The sequence below is a fragment of the Emydura macquarii genome, unplaced genomic scaffold (assembly GCF_026122565.2).
Source record: "Emydura macquarii macquarii isolate MOO-44397 ecotype Brisbane River unplaced genomic scaffold, CSIRO-AGI_Emac_v2 contig_1551, whole genome shotgun sequence".
Classification (NCBI taxonomy): domain Eukaryota; kingdom Metazoa; phylum Chordata; order Testudines; family Chelidae; genus Emydura; species Emydura macquarii.
Genome location: NW_027131688.1, coordinates 11,760,248 through 11,780,614, shown reverse-complemented (window position 1 = coordinate 11,780,614; position 20,367 = coordinate 11,760,248). Strand labels below are relative to the sequence as shown.

Here is a 20,367-nt window from a genome sequence, read left to right as displayed (position 1 = left end):
TCCACAAGAAGCTTTATAGATGCTTCTGGGACTTGTGCTCAGATGTATTCAAAACCATGATTTTCTTTTTTTCTCTCTCTCTCTCTCTCTCTCTCTCTCTCTCTCTCTCTCTCTCTCTCTCTCTCTCTCTCTCTCTCTCTCTCTCTCTTTCTTTTTTTTTTTTTTTTTTTAAAAGAAGATGGTACTAAATTCTTAGGGGTGACCTGTAAGAGAAATAGGAATTATGCAGGAACATTAATTTCTAAGCCATGTTTCTACTCAGAAGAGTTAAAAGCAAACTCTTCCATTCCTTCAGTTCTGGAACGCCTTTTAAATAAATATTTTAATTAGAGTCAAAAGTGAGTAATATAAACTATTTTAATTTCAGTACGTTACATGCCATGAGAAGGATCATGTAACATGAAGCATAACAATACTCTGCAATTTTGCTTAATACATCATTTAAGTGGGAAAAAACTGAAATTTGAGTAAATAATATTGTATTTCATATACAGCTGTTCGAGTGTTAAACATGTCTTACAGATTTAATGGAATGTTTGAGTGATTCCACTTTTAATCCAACTATGAAAACCTCCCAAGCAAGGTGATAGGAAAAGAGATCTCTTATAAAGGACTCTCTCAACTATAGTGGGTGCTACTCATATGCAACTGTCTTATGAATTAATTTGTATGAACTGTGTATTTTCTCTTTGGAAGTTTGAGTTCTCTTCTATATTTTATAGCTCATCAGTCCATTTCTTTGTCTCCATGAAGTTTAAATAAATGAATAAGTTTATCAGAGAGCATCTTATCTAATAAGCTTCTCTAGCTAGGATACTATACTAAATTCAATTTCCTACTAAACTATTTCCTTACCATTTCATTTGCATCACGTAGCGTGCTAGTTAAACTTTCATTGAGGTTTGGAATAGACAGTCCTCCTTCTGCTAACGCTGAAAATAAAAGTTGGGGTTTTTTTAAGTTACAAGCAGAAAATATCCATTTCTATGACAGCAAGTTAATGTAATATTTTTCCTTGTTTGCATGCAGCACAACACTTTTATAAAGTTACAAATTTCTATCTATCAAATGTGTCTTTCTCAGAAGGACAGATTTTTAATCAAAACGAAAACATTCTGACACTTCAGAAATGTAAAAAAATGTGCCTTCATTACAATTTGTTCCTGGTACTTGTACAAGATAGAATAAACTATACAAGTTCTTATGTCACTAAGATTGAGTTAATTAGTTTAATTATTTGCTTTCATTTACTGTATTTACATTTCATAAGCAAAATGGTGAAGTATCTTAGATATACCCAGAAACTTGAACAGAAGTTAAGGAGCATAGACACAGTACATTCTCACTGTAGGCTTACCAGAAAAAATAAGAAATTGAATGTGCTTCTAATGGATTGTGAGAATAACTCTCACTCAAATAGCAAAGAAAAACATGTTTAAAACATCCCTAAATTAAACAAATTGTTGGACGTTAAAGTTACCTCTTGCAGCCACCAACTGTCCATAGCTGAATAAGACCTCGCCTTCTGAGATAGGCCTGTCCACAGTTTCCGTTTCTGTTTCCGTGACAGTTAGGCTGCTTTCATGTGTTGATGGGCCAGAACTGGGTGTATGCACAGGAGATGGAACCCTTGGCTCATAAAGAACGGATTCAAAGGGTCTAATTGGTTCAGGAGAAGTTGGTAAAATCAATATCTCTGGTTCTTCATCTTTAGCCACTGACATTACACTAAAATGTAAGAAAATATATCGTTAATGCACCAAAATGCACAGCACAAAAACTGATTACCGTATTTCCCCATGTATAAGACGCACCTTTTTTCGAAAAATTTGGGGTCTAAAAACTGGGTGCGTCTTATACAGTGGTACTTACCAGTGATGTACCGTAATACATTTATTTTCAAATTTCGGGCTCCAAAATTAAGGTGCGTCTTATACATGGGAGTGTCTTATACATGGGGAAATACGGTACATGGACTATATCCTAAACTCAACATTGTAAGTAAATTCTAATTTACTAAGCTTTTACTAAAAGAAGGAGCACAGTATTCTATGGACTGATCTGAACAAAACTGTTAAAATAACCTTAACAGTGAGCTCTGATTATCTAACTAAAAAATTCACGTAGTGTGTTTTGTCATAAAGAAATTCCTTCCAGAGCCGGCGCTAGGCATAAGCAGACTAAGCAACTGCTTAGGGCCCCAAGCAGCTCAAGGGGGCCCCCTGTTAATTGTTAGTATGTGTTGTGTGAGGGAGGTCCCAAAATATTCCTGCTTAGGGCCCCCATTGGGCTAGCACTGGCATTGGTCACTTCCATTAAGAGAGCAACAAAAATTGTTCCCCATTTCGTAAAATGATAACAAGAGAAAGGCACTTCAACAGAGCAAAATCTGTTACTGGCCGTTGTGACGAGGACCAGCTTACTAAATACCTTGCCACATACAATTACAAGCAAGTATTGATAAAATCTGGAGGAGGTCCTGATTTAAAGTCTTACCCCTTCTATAAATCAGTCTACGATTCTATTTACTGAATTGTTTATCTCAACACTTCATGAGATACACAGACAGCATGTCTCTAAAGTTATTTACTGTACAGGAAAAAAAGGTAGTTACTTGGAAGAGAAATTATATAATACATTGTAACTCACACAGCTGTTGGACAGAGAGTTTTTTCATTCAAAGGACTGGGCTTTTCCTCTTCCAGAGGAAGTTCTGCATCACCCCATGGATTTGGAGGCTTTGGACTTCCCACTCTTATTGTAGCAGAGCCATGCTCTGATAGAGGAGGGGTTGGTGTATTTACTATAGGTGGTGTATCAACTGGGGTAGCAGCAGGTGTGCCAACAGGACCAATCGTAGCTGGAATCTCAAATCCTAGAATATGAAATCAATCACAAAATTCAGACTGGCATGTAAAGCAGCAAGTAACCCTCAGGCAAAGAAAAGTTATTTTGTTTCATAAGACTTTCCTATTTTACCTGAAAACATTCTGACAGTTGTGGAGACTAAACTAATTTAAATAAATGGTTAGCATTTAGCGGGACTAGACAATTGCCTGCCGCTCCCTTTATTTTGGGTGCAGCTACTTTATTTTGGGTGCCAAAACATGGATTTATTAACATTAGGCATAGAGGGAAAAGCAAAGGTCAGCTATTTCTCTGACATAGTCAGAGGAAAAGGAATGAATCCCAGAGATAATGCCAATGCAAATTCTGTCTGGTTAAGGCACAACTGATGCCTAATGGAAGATAAAAAAGTATATGTTTTAAAATAAATTAGCTTAAACCTTAGCTGAACTGTGTGAATTCCTACCTACTCTTTTAGTGGAAACACACACCCAACAGTGGTTATTCTCAGAAATAGTATCTTTGGAGAAGAAAATATTCTATGCTGTAAATTAAAGGCAATAGATATCAGTACCCTTGATCAATCTCAAGTTTAAAGAACATTTTCACTACCTGTTTCTGTCATTTGTTCTTGTTCACAAATATCTCCACCAATTTCTGTTACAGATGGAGAAGAAACTGGAGTTTTTACTGGAGGTGGCTCTTTTTCAGGAGGTGGTGTATGAAGTGGTGTGGCCAACGGAGTAGACACCACAGACTCCTGAAAAAAATAAAAGAAGAAAAAGATAGATAACGAAGTCCAGTAATGCTGAGTGTTTTTTCCATTTAAATATGATCTCCTGGAAGTCTTCCAAGCAAACAAGGGCACTTGAAAAACCTTATCTGAAGATAACTTGGTTAGTCTTCACAGTGTCAGAAGTCCTGGCTCAAGATTTAACAAGATGATATCATTAAGTGAGATTAAATGTTTCAACCTGCAGTCTGCTGGGATTAGATATTCTCCTCTCCCCCAGAAGAGGAACCAAATGTCTCTCTATCAATGAATAACTATGCTCTCCATGCAACCTTGTCTCTCCTAAGAATTGGTGCCACCAGAGTAAGTCTCAGAAGAGACTAACTGAAGTTCTACACATCCTAAACAAGAAAATTTTGGTCCTCCACTCCCTTATCCACAGAGCACTCATGGAGGTTGATGACTATAGGATAAGCCTATCCGCAATTACGTTTTCCTTCTCTGAAACATAAAGAGCCACCCAATGTTTGCACAATTTGAGTCAATGGCATTTACTGTCCATTAACCAGATCCATCAGCACTATCTTCAAGACTACACTGAACTGGTTCTGCGTCAGTGAAGAAATTGTGCATTTAGAGGCACCTCAACATTAATGCATCAATGCCCTGATATCCTTGGGACATCAGTGCAGATACTTCCACAGCTACTGGCTTCTTGTGCTATTCCCTTTTTATGCAGTGTTGCTGTAGAGGTGTTTGACCAGCTTCTGATGGTGAGAGAGACAAGCTTTCAGGTTTACCTGAAGAAGACAACCCGAAGAAGAGCTCTGTGTATACTTGAAAGCTTGTCTCTCTCACCAACAGAAGTTGGTCCAATAAAAAATATTATCTCACCCACCTTGTCTCTCTAATTCTCTTTTTTAGACATTCTCATTTGGTATTATGTGACACGCTGGGACCAGAATTTCCACCACACACAAGAAGGCATCAAGGAGCTGACTGCAATTCCTCAATCCTGTACTGTCTGCCCTCAATGTAAGTCAAGATTTGCTGAGTAGCAGCTCTAATTTACACAACTGGTGTAAGGCACACTCAATAAACGCACTTAAACCAATGAAGGATCAAATATGGCAGAGCAATACTCTGTCATATTCCAACTCCTTCTTCCACCTACACTGAGGGTGAAGGGCTCACTGATGAAGGAGATAGCCCTACCACCTCTACCAGCTTTATGCCATTGGAGAGCTCACCTATGCACAGGGAATATTCTGCTGGCAAGAATATGGACACTTGTAACACCTGAGAGGCACAAAAGGACCATGGTGGATGAGAGAATCTGGCCCATTTTCATTAAACTTTGTGTAATTATATTTTCCATGTAGGGTCTCTCCACAGAATTCTGCATTATATATTAGAATCTGCTCATTAACAAAAATATGTTTAAAATTCTGCCATAAGCTGGTAACAGGCAGTGGTCATTTGATTACCAAAGGAAGGAGAAAATTCTTCTATGGTAAGGGTAGTTTCAACTCTATGAACATTTGCTGAAGACTATTTGAATTCAAAACCTAGTCAAGGAGAATCAATCTAACAATGACGGAAAAGGTACGAACAAATTATCTAAATACTTTTAGCTCTGTAGTCAGGTTCTGAATCTCATGCCTGAGGATGAAACACAAGACTGAAGATGCATGAAGACTACTTATCTTTTACAGATATGAAATCATGCCTTCAGGTGCACAGGACCTAATATAATAAGTCACTTGAGCTGAAGTGTCTATCACTCTTGCAGCCTTGCATTTGAAATAGCATAGCTATCATTCGACAACATGAAATCCAATATTACCATTCTCCTCCTTCAGAGACCAATTTTGTGTGCGCAGCATTTTAAAAATAAATGTCGCAATTTGCACAAACTGCAAAAGAACTCAAGTTTTGAAAGGTGAAATTGGTTTAAATCTTGTTACTTACGGGGACATATTGGGACTTACTCTCAACAAAAAGCTACAACATGCTTGTTCTATTTCAGAATTGCTTTTCGATGTCTTCATATTGCACGTAACCAAAATCCTGGGATTACAAAAATAAATCCTAAAACCTTCAGAACTTCAACTGGAAACAATAATAAAATTCACTCTTACTGGCAAAACCGTTGTGCTTTGAAGAACATTTGCTCCAGGAACTGCTTTCTGAGCTTCCCTGTCACCCAGCATGACGGCAATAGTCTCAGTAAGAGCTTCATTTACAAAATGACTAATCATTTCTGAGTTCACTGGCACACCAGCGCTGACAAAGAGCTGAAATCCTCCACCACCTGCTGCCTCAACTAAAAGAGAAGACACATAAAACCCAAATTCAAATTTTACTTCTTGATATGGAATGTATTATACTGCAGAAATACAATAATATACCAAAATGCTCAGCAATTTGCATCTTCAAAGACCTTTACATACATTAATGAACTCTCAAGCACTCCTACCAGGAAGCATTATTCCTATTTTACAGATGGGAAAACTGAGGCAGAGGACTCCACAGAGGGAGTCAGTGTCAGGGCTGAGGTGAGATCTTGAGAGTCCCCACACCTCTCTCTCATGCATGTTTATAAGGCAGGCATTTATCTGACCTGCCATTCTTCAAAAGAGAGATAAAGACAGCAGCCCTGCAGTCTAGCAAAAGTACAATGCGCAGCCCCACTTTGATTTTCATGGAAGGAGGACCACCAGGGTTTAGTTTGCAAGTCTGGCCCATTTGTGGAACGTTCTTTATCAGGCCTTGTCTACATTAGTACTTATTCCAGCAAAACTTTTGTCGCTCAGGGCCCTGCACTACATAAATTTTGCCGGCATAAGCACTTGTGTGTACAGTGCTAGGTCGGTTGGAGATATTCTCCCGCCAACATAGGTACCACCGCTCGTTTAGTGGTTTTATTATGTCAGAGGGAGAGCTCTCTCCTGCTAACGTAACGTGGCTACACAAGCACTCTTACAGCAGCTGAGCTGTACCGATACAGCTGTGCCTCTGTAAGTTTTACCTGTGGACTAGCCCTCAATCACCCAGTATAGTTTGCTCTTATTGGTTGACTGGTTACCCCTTTCTTCAACTCCACGTGCACAAACGCACATCTTTTCTGTGCAGTAGTTTATCAGCTTCGTAAGTTTAACACCTCATATATTAAGGTTTAGCCAGTTAAGACTCACTAACCAAGCTGTTAAAATATCTTTTAGCCCACATTTAAAATGAATAGCCTTTGGTTCCATCTGCCTTTGGTCCCATCTGCCTTCAGGCTGGAAAGCATCTAAGAACAACTACAATTCCTACTTACCAATGTCCGAGGTTACAGCCTCACTCTCTTCGCTGTTTGATGCACTTACACTGGGCACTCTTTCCTTCTGGATGGGGTACATCTCGCTAATAATTCGTGCCATTACCTCTTGTTCCACCCTGACAAAACAAAATCTTTGTATTTCTACCAACAGGCTCTGAGACAGCCAAGTTTATGCAACACAGTATTCTCGATATATGGGGAAAATGCAATAAAACAAAGAGAAATAGTTAAAAAAATGTTTAATCCACTTATGAGGATTATGCATTTCTTCCTAATAGGTTTACACCTTCTATTCTATTACTTTCACCTTGCCAGGAAACTCACCAGCTAATCAACCTATTTTCTAAAGTTTCTCTCCTTTCAATGATTTCATCCAGAATATCAGATGGATATTGAGAAGCAGGAGCAGCTGGGGGAAATGGAGGACCATTATATTTTGGAGAAACAACTTCAGTTCGTCTATTTAACTCCAGTACTGGTTCAGACAATTCCGGGATTCCATCCTCCTCCTCCTGATTCTAGTCACAATAAAAGCAAAAAGACAATCTTCAGTACTTTTGCTTTAGAAAATAGTTACAGTTGTGTTACACCATACCAAGCACACGCTTTCCTTTTACCATTCTGCAGTTAATATACTATATTTCAAGCCTACCAATCCATAAATCTGTGCAGTTATAGTGGCAGAGAAGTTCCTGCCTGTGGTGCATGAGGCAGGAAGATAAAGAGTAGCTGCAATACTTAGGAAATGTACATTTCAACTGAAGAGACAAGGGGCGTGAGGTAGGTACCATCTTTTATTGGACCAACTTGTTAGTGAAAGAGACAAGCTTTTGAGATTACACATAGCTTTTCTTTAGCTCTGGGAAAGATACTCAGAAGTGTCACAACTAAGCACAAGATGGAAGAGTAAGGAGTTAACACATGTTGCAAGAGGCTATTCAAGATGAAGTGGGCAGTTAATAGCTCTACAGTCATAGGACAAAAGGAGGGTAAATGGGTTACAGATTGTTGAAATGAGCCATACAGCCAATGTCTTTATTAAGTCCATGATTTCTGAAAGAGGTATGAATTTAAGTTCTTGTGCTCATCTTTCAAAGGAGTTGTGTAGGACTGAGAGGTCAGATATGAAGTGATCATTTTGTGAAGTATTCACCCACAGGTGATATGGTGTTTTTTTCTTTTATCATTTTTCTAGGTGAATTCATTCGAGAGAATAGAGATTGTCTGGTTTTACCCACGTAATTGTTATTAGGGTGTGACACTGGCAGACCAAGTGTCAGCTCAGGCCAAGGCCTCACTGAACACTGACAAATGCACAGCTGGGAACCAGTCTGGCTCACCTGTGTGTTAGTACTGGCAAAACAGATGTTAAGTTGATAAGAATGTGTTTAGACTTGATGGAAAACTTGTAGGATGCTGCATGTGTTGATCTCACTTATAAAATCTGTAGCCCGGTGGTCCTCAAACTTTTGACCCCCACCCCTCCCAGCTGGTTGGGTCAGGCGGGGGCTGCGGCCAGGAGCCAGGCCACCGGGGGTGGAGGGCGAGGCTGGGCTCTGCAGCTGGGGAGAGGGAAGGGAGTGAGGCTGGGTATCACAGCCAGGAGTGGGGGTCAAGGCCATGGCTAGGTGCCAAGGCTGGGGAAGCTGCAGCAGGGCGCCCAGGCAGGGCCAGGTAGGCAGCAGCTGGGTGCCAATGCGGGGCCAGGCACCGAGGCTGCGGCGGGGCCCAAAGCAGAACTCAGGGCAGAGCGGAAAAAACTTCATCACTAAGCTGCTTGGAATTTAGAAAGGGCAACATTTCTAAGCATAAGCAAGGGATCCCCAAGCCACTTAGCTTGGTTTAGCCCTAAAGGACTTAGCGAGCTTGCACATTATAACAGCTTCTATTACTTTTTGAAATCTAAGAATGTAACTTATTTGTGTGTGTATGTTTACCTGCCTTAACTTTGTAAATAACTCATTTCTTTTTCCTAGTTAATAAACCTTTAGTTTGTTTAATATAGAACTGGCTACAAGGGTTGTCTTTGGTGAAAGATCTATGGTACAACTACCTGGGGTAAGTGATTGGTCCTTTGGGACTGGGAGTAACCTGAATATTGCTGTGGTTTTTGGTGTAGAGGGACCATCTATCACAAAGGTGGGCTTGCCTAAGTGATAAAATGGACAGGAGAGCCCAAGGGGACTATCTGAGTCTCCATGTTCACATTGTTCCTGTTGTTCATACTCATTTTGTTTATGTTCATGTTCACATGCTTGAGGAGTTCACACTTGAGACTTGGTTGGTGAAATCTAAGGATAGAACACACAACCAATTTGGGGTTTGTGCCCTGTTCCTTGATAGTCTGCCCTGAGAGTGGCACTCATGTTTGTGAGCCATTCTAGACAACTTGACATGAAGCATTTAGTGCACTGGATGAGGTATAGCACACGTTGTGATAGGCATGTGTAGGATGCCTGGATCCTGAAAGTTGTGTCGTGGGGAGTACTGATCTGCAGATATGTCTGCAGGTTTTGCATCTATATTATGGCTACATCAACCTCTCTCTAGAACACTCCCACACCAGGTACCCACTTCCAGGACACCACCATCAGTTTCAGCAATGGAACTCTACAGATGACTATATAAAAGAAACCCATCGATCACCACACCTACCTTCATAGATCTACTACTAACCCTAACACACCAAGAAATCTTTTGTCTATAGTCAGGCACTCACATAACACACCTTAACACTCCTAAAATTGCCTTCACCCAAACAAGGACACTCCACCAAAGAAGTAGATCACGTCATGGAATGGGCCACCCTAATGTCCCAAGAGAACCTGCTTCAATACAGGAAAAATAAATCCACTGACCACACATCCCTATTTGTCACCTACCATCCCACATTGCAACTCACACAGGGTCTCAATTAAACAATTACAACCCATGTTTGATGGGACCACATTCTGAAAGAAATCTTTCCTGAAGCCCTCTTCTGGCCTTCAAACAACTCCCCAAACTCACCACACTCATCATCAGAAGCAAGCTCCCCACAGACCAGGACACACCAGCTCTAAGCAGCATCAGACCCTGCCAGAACAACAAATGCAAAACCTGCAGCCATATCTTCACAGCTGTGGTGACCGGAAGAGCTCTGTGTAAGCTTGAAAGCTTGTCTCTCCTGCCAACAGAAGGTGGACCAATAAAAAAATATTACCTAGTTCATCTGGTCTCTCTAGTAAGAATTACTGACATGAATATGACCTGAAGGACTGAGCCCTAAGGTTATGTCTACGCTGCAACAAAAAACATGCATCTTGCCCATGCCAGCTGACTTGGGCTTGCAGGGTTTGGGCTGTGGGGCTGTTTCACTGTAGTGGAGATTTCCAGGTTTGTGCTGGGGCCCGATTCTAGGACCCTGTGAGGTGGGAGAGTCCCAGAGCTCAGGCTCCAGCCCGAGGCCAGAAGTCTACACTGCAGTGAAACACCCCACAGCCTGAGCCCAGCGAGCCTGAGTCGGCCAGCACAGGCCAGCTGCAGCTGTCTAGTTGCAGTGTAGACATACCTTAAATTAACAACTGGGAGTATGCTGTGTAGGGCTAAAAGATTTCAGCATAAGCCCATATTTACCAGAATTCCTCTTGCAGAGGTTGGCAGGGGACGGAGACAAGGTTTTACCAATTAAATGCTGTTTTAATTGAAATAAAAACCTTAAATATTTTTCTTTGAAAAAAGAATAAGTCATTGCAGAAGGATAAGAATTAAGATGGAAAAGGAAGCAAGCACTTCTCTCCCCTCACTCCATATAAAACTCACCCTGCTTTCTGCTCCACTAATTTTCATGTATTTTAAAATTAAAACAGTAGTAAAGCCCCATATTGGATACTAGAGCAAAAAGCTATTTTTGCTGCAGACTTACATATACAGAAAAACCCACAAAAAAACAATGTTCTGGATTTTTAAAAAGAAGTTTTCTTAAATAATGCATAACTTACAAAACAGACATATGAACATATGCACATTTGGATTGCACCAAACAGAAATTTCACCCAAAAAATTCTATATGCACTATTCTATAACATGTAAAAATAATGTATTACATTTAAACTCAAATAGGAGTGCTATATCATCTTAAAATTATTCTGGATGATTTGTGAGTTAATAAGCAATTCGTTCTATTGGGATACATGCATTCATAGCGTAACTCACTGTCACAGTGAATGTACAGATTTCTCTGTCTAATGTTTCATTATGCATGTTCTTTCTACTGACTGCTTATTCCTATAAATCTTCTTTGATATCTCCCATTTAATATAATCTTTTCTAAAGTGTTTAAAATGCAGACAGCTGGATTAAGTAAACTAAATATATGCAATAAATCTTGCATCTAATTAATAGCTTCTGGATAAAACTTTGGCAGTTTTTCTGCATTTCCAAATCTTATACATAAGATTTTATTATATCAATCTGAAGAGAGAATTATATATTATATTCATTTTGGGATGATACATAATCTTCACTGAAAATGAAATACAAAGATAATGTTCAGTATTTAATTATACAGATTGAACCTATTCATATGTCATCTTCCAGCCTTGTCCTGAATGATCTGTAGTTAATTCTGCATTTCATCTCCTAAGGGACCTTTGAAAATATCTATCATGACTACCAACCAAAAAAATGAAATAAATTAGAAGTTATTTAAGATCTGGTTGGAATATTAATCATTCTACTTTTCAAAGTATCAAGTTGAGACTCCCTTGATTTAGATCTCAAAACTATATTCACAATGTCATAGAAATAAAAAGCGGCAGAAATGGTCAGGCAGAATAGAATAATTTTGTTTTAACATTGAAAAAAATACATTAATAGTCTCTTATTAAAGTTATCCAACTTAACTTAATTATTAATTCATTTTTTGGCTCTGTTGATTTTCAAAGGCTTTTCATGGGGCAGACCTTGGGCTACATTACACCTCCTCTTTTTGAAACGTATCCTGATGAGTATAGTTAGTCAGAAAAACTTAGATGGAACCATTTTCCATGGGAAAATGCATTTTCATCTAAACCAAAATGTTTTGCAAAATCTTGTTGATTTTGCTGAAATTTCATTTTACAGAAAAATGGAGGAGAATGTGCCGACAAAATTGAAATGTCCTATTTCAACATTTCAGATGCTCAAGCCCCCTGCTCCAGCTTGCTACCAGACTTTCATTCCAAAGCTGTGTAAAAACTCTTAAAATACGATTAGTAAGAATAACTTCAATGTCAACTAGTAAACTATGTGTAGTAGGCTAACTGGCCCACACACCGTAGGTATAAAAATTAAATTTTGTCCTTTGGATAAGCAGCCATTCACAGAAGGTAGAACTATGGAGGCTGCTGCTATTGAAAAGGATATTATCAGGTAAGAAATGTCCCATTCTGTAGCCCCATGTCTCCCACAATACTGTTAAATGTGGAAAGTAGCAAGCAGAGAACAGAATTAGGGAGGGATGAAGAAGTAGAATAATATGGGAAAAGCCCCCCTACCCTCACATCAAAATTAACTGCCAAAATGGAAAGTTTTTTCTGGATCAATGCATGCAGCACCTTCTTACTCAAGGACACTTCTGCAGAGGATAGAAAGTCCATCTTATAGTGTCCAATAAAAGAGTTAATAAAGGACCATGATGTTGCCCTTCAGATCTCCTAAGTGGAAGAACATGGGCAGAAAGAACCTGAAGTCACCACAGATCTTATGGAACGTATTTTGATTTTGTCAAAACAGGGTTCAACCTGATGCCTTGTATGCCTCTACAATGCATAGTTTGACCCATCTAGTCAGAGACAGTTTGGATAGTTGGAGCCCTTGGCACTTCGGATGAAAGGAGAACAACAAGAAAGCCAATCTTCTTGCTGAATCAGTACACTTGATACATAGCTTTAGTGCTCTAAAATCATCTGTATTATGCTACAGCTTTTCTACAGGATGCTGTGGCTTTGGACAGAATGATGGAGGATGACCCATTATGTGGCATGGAAAAATGAGTTCACCTCATCTAGAAGTCGTGATAGCGACCAAGAAACAGGTTTTGATGGATAGGTAGAAAGGTGAGACCAATGTAAATGGTTCAAAAGGGTGCTCTCAGCACCAGTGGTAGGTCCCATTTGGGAAAGACTGGTCTGACTGCAGGTCCAACCAGTCTGACTGCTCTGAGAAATCTGGGTACTTGGATGCTCTTCCAAGGACGTCAAGTAAGACACTACTTATGGCCAACACCTGGCTCTGCGGTTATAGTGTTGAGCTGCCCCTCAAGACTACACGCAGAAAGGGAATAGCGCATATGTATCAGAATTGGGATTGACACTGTACTGCAGAATATGATTGTCCACATGGGTGGGGTGTTTATACCGCTATCACTGTTAAAATTTACCTGTGTACATAGCCTCTTATTATTATTGTTGAGGAGAAACCTTCAAAATGAGAGCCTGAAACAACAGTTCTAGGGTGGGAACTGTCCCATTTATTTCAATGGGTGATAACTCCATTGCTAATGAGCATACATAGTTAATTATTTCACTGCTCTCCAAAGCATGTACATAAAGAAAAGGAGTACCATGAAGATCTACCTTAGAATTTCCCCAAAGTGCAAGATGCACCCAGAGATGAGAGGGCAAATACAGAAGGGTTATATATTAAGACAGGTAGGCCTTTAACACAACATGGCAGGACAGCAATGGGACACAATGCATTTCATCTTCTTCTAAGGGGGCTCAACTTTCAAAAATTTGGGAAATGCTGCATTATCCAATGACAGAGTAGCTAAATAAAATTAGCATTTTAACATCTTAACTATGTTCTGAACTATTTTCTACCACAAGAAATCAAAGAAAAGTACTAAAAACAGAGAAGACTCATGGGTCAAAGTATCAAAAACTCCTGTCCACATGAAATCGGAAAACCAGAAAGTTTTTGACAAATATTTATCTTCTTAACTCCTAACAGATTATACTTTTCATGGGGGGAAAAAAGCCAGTTTTCCTGCCTAACATGTTATTGACATTTCTCCATTCACAATCTAAGCAAGGTTATTACTATAAAAGAGGATTGCTTTTGAGGTCTTAAATATTTCTGGCACTCCAGAGGTCTGATTTTATGATTCCTCATTATATTTGTCTTACACATCTTTAAGAACACTGTACATATGCTCATAAGCCAAACATGCATTGCCCTTGATATATTTTTTTGTTTTGTGGTTAAAATGCATATCATTGCCAATAACAAAAGACAAAAGCAATCCTGGAGAAAAATGGTGACTAACTCTCATTAACATTTAAAAAATTTAGATGTTGCTAGGTTCTTTTTATTGCTATTTCTTAAATTGATTTCTTAAGTAGTTTTCCTGTTTGTTTTTATAGAATAAGCATTTGTGCAAATAGAAAAAAGCTGCCCAAGTAGATTTAACAGTTCTTTTAGAGAAGTTCTGGTCATTTTTTAAAAAGTCATCTGCATACTTTTGACAGAACTGGAACATTTTTTAGGTATATTGTAAATTTAATACAAATATTTCTGAAGTGAATTTACCATATTAGTCACATATGGAGCTCTCTGGCTGGCTTTCCATAAAGTTATTCCCATGTTCATATATTTACAAGGTATTATTGACATTTTTTCTTCCTTTTATTTCCCAAATCCATTTTATAATAAGAACACCATATATGCAATTCATTTTTAAGGGCTGCAACACTACCAAATGATGTATGCTCTGTCTTACTACTTGATATTAACCGACATCATTGCTATTCTCCAGTAACTACACATACAGGGAGGTTTCAAATGTTAATATCACGATCGATTGTGAAGTGCTGTTCTTCATGGCATGCATGCCTTTATTTCTAAAGAGTCTATAGCATCTACAATTAAAACCCAGTTCTTAAAATTAAGTAACTTTCTTCCTCTTGTTTCTCAAAGGTCCTTTACTTATTAACATATGACATATTCATTCATGAAGCCAGCAGTGAAGAATAAGATTGTTCAAAAGGATAAAAATAATATTTTTAAGTTGTTAGTAATGTGGAGGAAAAACCTCAGTATTGATGCAAAAATTATATTAATAAAATTATTATAATTTTTAAAAAAGTTGTTACAAACTTATTTGCACCTTTACTGCATATTAAGCTATAACTACAAGAGTGTTATTACTAGGATGCGTGAAAATATAATAATACACATGTTTAGCTAACTATGTTACAAAATATTAAATTCCAGAAGGGTTCTGCTTCTATCTGCCAAGGACAAGCAAACATCCAGCAGACAAACCATATGAACACTTTTAGGAAGAAATCTGATTGTGAAAGGCATGCAGGGTTGTGTTATCAGAGCAATAAATCTAGAGGTAAAGCAGGCCTATACAAATCCCTGCCCTACCTACCGCTTTCTTTTAAAAGAAAAAACGATGTTTGACCCACACAAAGAATTCTAGATCTATCCTTATTGAAATTGATTTCTTTTGTAAACACATTTAAGTCTTTATTCTTTAAACTGGAGAACATTCATGGTGGGAAATGTTTTACAGAAGATACTGGTTACTTCCAATTGATGTTTCCACTTAAAGGTGAAAATCATTGATGCTTCTCAAATACTTAAGATTGCAGAAGCTACTTTCAACATGTATATTTGCAAATATTTTGTATCTAAATGCAAGCTTGATAGTATTGTTATATGACTAGTAAAATGTAGTAAGGTCATTTGATGCTTAACTAATTACTAACGTAAGAAGCCATTTAAGTATAGAATATTTATATTAATGGAGAATTAATTGTTTACTGGGAGTGAGCAAACCCTCATCCAACGCAGGAAGACAAGAAAATTATCGTTCCTAATATTGTCATATAGAATCAACAATTTAGTTTAAAGACTTTCTAAAAAAGTTATTTAATTTTAAGACAGTTTTGAGAACTAAAATCTCTTATATAAAGAATAGATGTGTGCTTGAACTTTTTGAATTTCATTTCCTGTCATATCATAAAAACAGTAAAAAAATAAAATAAAATAAAAAAATAAAATAAAAATATGAACTGAACAAAGTTAAACCTTGAAAAGTTATCTGAATGTTTTTAATGGCTTTTGTTCTTTTTGTGGATAGAATATTGCATATTCATTAACAGACTGCATATTCAGGATCTGAAAGTATCACCTAGGCCAATCCCAAAGGCACGGAGCCAAGGAGAGCATGACAGCAACTAACCTGAATCTAAACATGAAAGACATGCGTTTTCCTATGATTTCATGAAAATAAGATGGAAAAGGGTACAAAAGACATTGAAATGAGCACCCTCACACTCTACCACTGTGCTTAGACAGCAAGCACTCCACAATTCACTCCTATCCATCTTTACAACCAAGCTACCACAGACAGTTAAGAAACACAGAAGTCAAGTCAAGAAGAAATCAACCCAAGGAAATATCCCCAAGACTTCAATGTGGGATTGATAAAAGCAAGTTAACTAAAACACTGCCAAGAGATTAGATTTAAAACTTTTGTAATGATTTTGTTCGAATACTGAATTTTGGTTGTTTTTTTTTAAATATTTCTGTGAACCATTTTATTTCTGCACATTCAACCACAATTTAAAAAAAAAAAAAAAAAAAAAAAAAAAAAAGATTCAACCCAATTTGGGAATTTCCGCTACAGCAAAGAAGTCAGAAAATAAAATAATGTTGAGTTCTTTTTGCACTTCCATTTTTAGACACGGGGGTCTGTTGTGATGCAAAGAAATTCTGCTTCTCAGTAACATGTGGGTGCAAATAAATGCTGTTGTAACTTAAAAGACAGTTTTTCCTGTTAATCACCAGGTGGTTAGATCATGTATTCTTGGAAAGGAAACATTGGTAAACAGAGAAAGTGTGAGTTTTAAATTGGATTTAAGATTCTTAATCTTGGTTAATTGGCCTGTCTCAGGATAACTCCTTAAATGGTTTCTTCTAAGTAACTGATTTAAATATTTTCTTTGGTTTCATAGGATGTAGTTAAGATAGTCAGCCAGTTTATAGCTGGTAATTTATTAATAACCAACAGATCCACTTGCCCTGAAATAAATAATTTTTTGCCCATCCATAAACATTCTCAGTTATCTGAAGCTATATTAAAGAATGGATTCACATAATAATTTTGGGAAACAATATATTTTAGTCTGAACTTTAGCAAGGGAAAAGAACCCGTTGGAATTGTTCACTCTCAAGGGTGCAATCTCTGTTAAAAGCTCTCTATAGAGAGATATAGAAGAGACTGTAATGGAATTAAGCAGTTTCTCAATTTGGTTTGGTCATTTGTATTTTCTTTTCGTTTCTTTAGTAATAAAATAGCCATGGTTAACAATTGTGATTTTGCTTTGTCTTGATCACAGTGTCCCAGAATGTCTGTAAAAGAACCCTGTGACTAAATAGTGGGGGCCACATCTCTGAGTTAACAGAAAGAGAAACAATTAGTAAGAGCTGGCCTACCATTTCTCGTTTCTCTATACCAAATGTTTTTAGTTATTTTCAGAACAAAATTACTTGGCGTCCAACAATTTAAAACTATGCCTTTCAATCCCACATAAAACTAACCTAAAGAAGATATATATTTTTATAAAATACAATTTTTAATGCTGTATTTCACATTGAGGAACAGAACAGAACTGAATATAAAAGTCAAAGACAAGAATGTCTTTGGGATATAATTACCTGAATGACATCAATAACATCAAGAAAATCAGTTCCTGGGAACTTTATATCTTCCTCCTCATACTGAGTTTGTTCTGGACCCTTATAAAAGACAGATAGAAACGTATGTATCTTAAATTAAAAGGTTTAACGATAGAAAAACTTTATACTGAGAAGATGATCAAGCTACAGTGAGCATCTTGTTGCAAACTAATTAGATCTTAACAGTGCAACAACAGTGCAAAAAAGTTTTGTTCCTAACAGGGGAATTTCTCTATAAACCTGGAAGAGGAGTGGATTGTATTAAGCAATTCAATAAAATGAATGCTAGCACTCCTTGGACTTGGATGTTGGGCTTAAAAGAATATCGCAGCATCAGAATTTCAGGACAATATTATTATAACTATCAACTCTTTTTCTGAAATACACAAGAGGGGAACAAAAGTTTGCAAAGTGAATCTGGACATGCCTAAATCAAGGCTCCCCAAAGCAACCTTAAGTCTACCTTCTTATGCATAATCATTACAAACTAGTCTTTAATTACATGATCACGTGCTCTTCTCTTTTTCTTTTTTGCAAAACCTGCCACATTCAGTGGACAGGCTGAATGATGAACGAGTTGTGTAGTGAATAAGGCAGGGGTCTGGAGGAACATCACCTCATGCAATGAGGAGGCTGATTAATGTGCAGTGAATGAAGCAGACACACATGCTGAACAACTAAAAAAAAAAGAACTATTGAACAGTTGCCTCATTCAGTTCACATGGTCCAGCCTGTGCACTGAATGAGGCAGAGGTCCTGTGGAAGAAACAGTATGTGATCTTGTAATCATATGCTTCAGTTTACAACCTTAATATTCTTTAAATAGTTTTCTGCCTGGAATTCACACACAATCTTCATTACTTCCTAAATGCTCTATGATAACTACTGAAAAATGAAATGGGCAAGATCATGATTCACAGCTTTTAAGGCCAGAGGGGGCAATGATCATCTAGTCGGACTTTCTGCACAATACAGGCCATAGCACCTCACTGAGTAGTGGCTTGCCTATGTTTCTGTGCAAAGGAACACAAGGCACCTCCTTACTCCCTTGCAGAGCCACCTTGTATTGTCGGTCTATGTGCAGGGTGGTGAGATGGTCCAAAGGGCCACTATTCCCCACTGAGGCAAACGGTCAGAGAAACAATATAGAGGGGCAAGGAATGGGCGAAGCCTTTACTCCTCCATGTGCCAGCTAATGCAGCTGAGCCTGCATGGATGGAGAAGCAATGTGCTACTGGTATGGGTCAACAGCAGGTTACTTCTTCGTCCCCCTCAAGAGTCACAGTTCTTTTCCTTGGCTATTCCTGAGCTGGGCACAGCTATGCACCGCCCCTTCCTTGGGGCTGGAAGGAAATTAACACTTTAATAAAGATTTTGTTATACATAAATAAATAAAAACCCCCAGAGCTCAGAAGTCGCAAGACAACAATTTAGTTCTCTTTTCTGTTTATCAGTGGGCCTACTTTCTCTAACAAAGGAGGAATACTACATTAGATCATTCCATGGTAACTGAACATTAGTGTATTAATGTCTATTTATCAAACTAACACCAATTTGAAGGTATTTAGACCAATACCTGAATCAGATTGCTGACAGGAGGAAGTGCTGCTTCAGAACTTGTAGAAGCCTGGTTTACACTCACGCTGTCATTTGAAATACTGTCAATATCAACATTCGGCAACACCTAAAAAAGAAAACACCGCAAGTCCAAAATCTAAGTCTGTATTAATTCAATTTTCCTCTGTTCAAACTTTTTATAGGAACATGGAATGACTCCCCATTGTCATGCCTCAACCTGATCAGGTCTGGATTTTAAAGACAGACCTAACTAATAAACAAGCTAAAAATGCTCCCTCAAAAGTATTCCCTTCTCCTTCTTTTCTGTTACCTTAATTTTCCTGCTCTCTACTTCGAGGTCTTGACTTTTGTTATCTATACTAGATTGTTAACTCCCTGGGATCTTGTTATCTTATATGTTTTAAGTGCAAAACACATCTATTACAGTTTTACATAATAAATACACCACACCAATTCACATACATTATTCAGAATCCTGTGATTGACTCGTGGGTCATTTAATTTGCCTTATAAGCAACTGAGTAGTGCTGAGTGTACTTTTAATTATAAGCAGTAACTATTAATTTTGTTAGAGACACATTGTAACAGATGTACAATCTTTGTACAATATAGTTAGAAGAAGAATTAGAGTGGTTATGTTCTTTGCAATGACAAAGATTTTTCAACAAATACATTTCCTTTTGATGCATTTGTGTAAGTACTTGTTTAAATCTTCGGCAAAAGCCTCATCACTTGGAACATTTAAAACTAAACTGGACAAAGCATTACCAAAAAAGTGTGTTGATGAGAAAAGTAGTGCATTGGCAAAGGGTTGGACTACATATTCTACTAGGATTTTTTTTTTAAATCTCTGACTTCTATTATTCAAAAGTAGTTGTGTTTAAAGAGGGAGGGAAGAGAGAGGGAATATTGACAGCATATCTTCTGCTTCAGTGTGATCCTTTACTGAAAAGAGAATACTGAATTTTTGATAAAACATTCATTTCCATGACAACAGACTCATCATAAATTTAGGATTAGGACTTCAATGGCTGATTGGTCTGAAGGGAAACTGTTGCAAGGAAAATCAAATTCAAACAAAAAACTTAAATGGCAAAGTACCCTGCAAGTAAATTGCTATTTTTAAGAAATACATTAAATATTCTTTCTTTCTGAGTTTGCTCCAGCATGA

General features: G+C 37.8%; 1 protein-coding gene across 3 annotated transcripts in view; it reads right to left on the bottom strand.

The window, feature by feature from the left end:
- Positions 1-20,367, bottom strand: part of KIAA0586 (KIAA0586 ortholog) — a 117,092-nt gene that overhangs the window by 48,232 nt on the left and 48,493 nt on the right. For all 3 annotated transcript variants that reach the window (XM_067554875.1, XM_067554873.1, XM_067554874.1), the window contains exons 19-27: positions 19,195-19,302; positions 17,598-17,678; positions 7,230-7,423; positions 6,903-7,021; positions 5,722-5,906; positions 3,460-3,607; positions 2,650-2,875; positions 1,481-1,728; positions 856-932 (exon numbers count right to left, since the gene is read on the bottom strand). In XM_067554875.1, the coding sequence (XP_067410976.1) occupies positions 856-932; positions 1,481-1,728; positions 2,650-2,875; positions 3,460-3,607; positions 5,722-5,906; positions 6,903-7,021; positions 7,230-7,423; positions 17,598-17,678; positions 19,195-19,302 (1,386 nt within the window). The remainder of the gene's footprint in view (positions 1-855; positions 933-1,480; positions 1,729-2,649; positions 2,876-3,459; positions 3,608-5,721; positions 5,907-6,902; positions 7,022-7,229; positions 7,424-17,597; positions 17,679-19,194; positions 19,303-20,367) is intronic.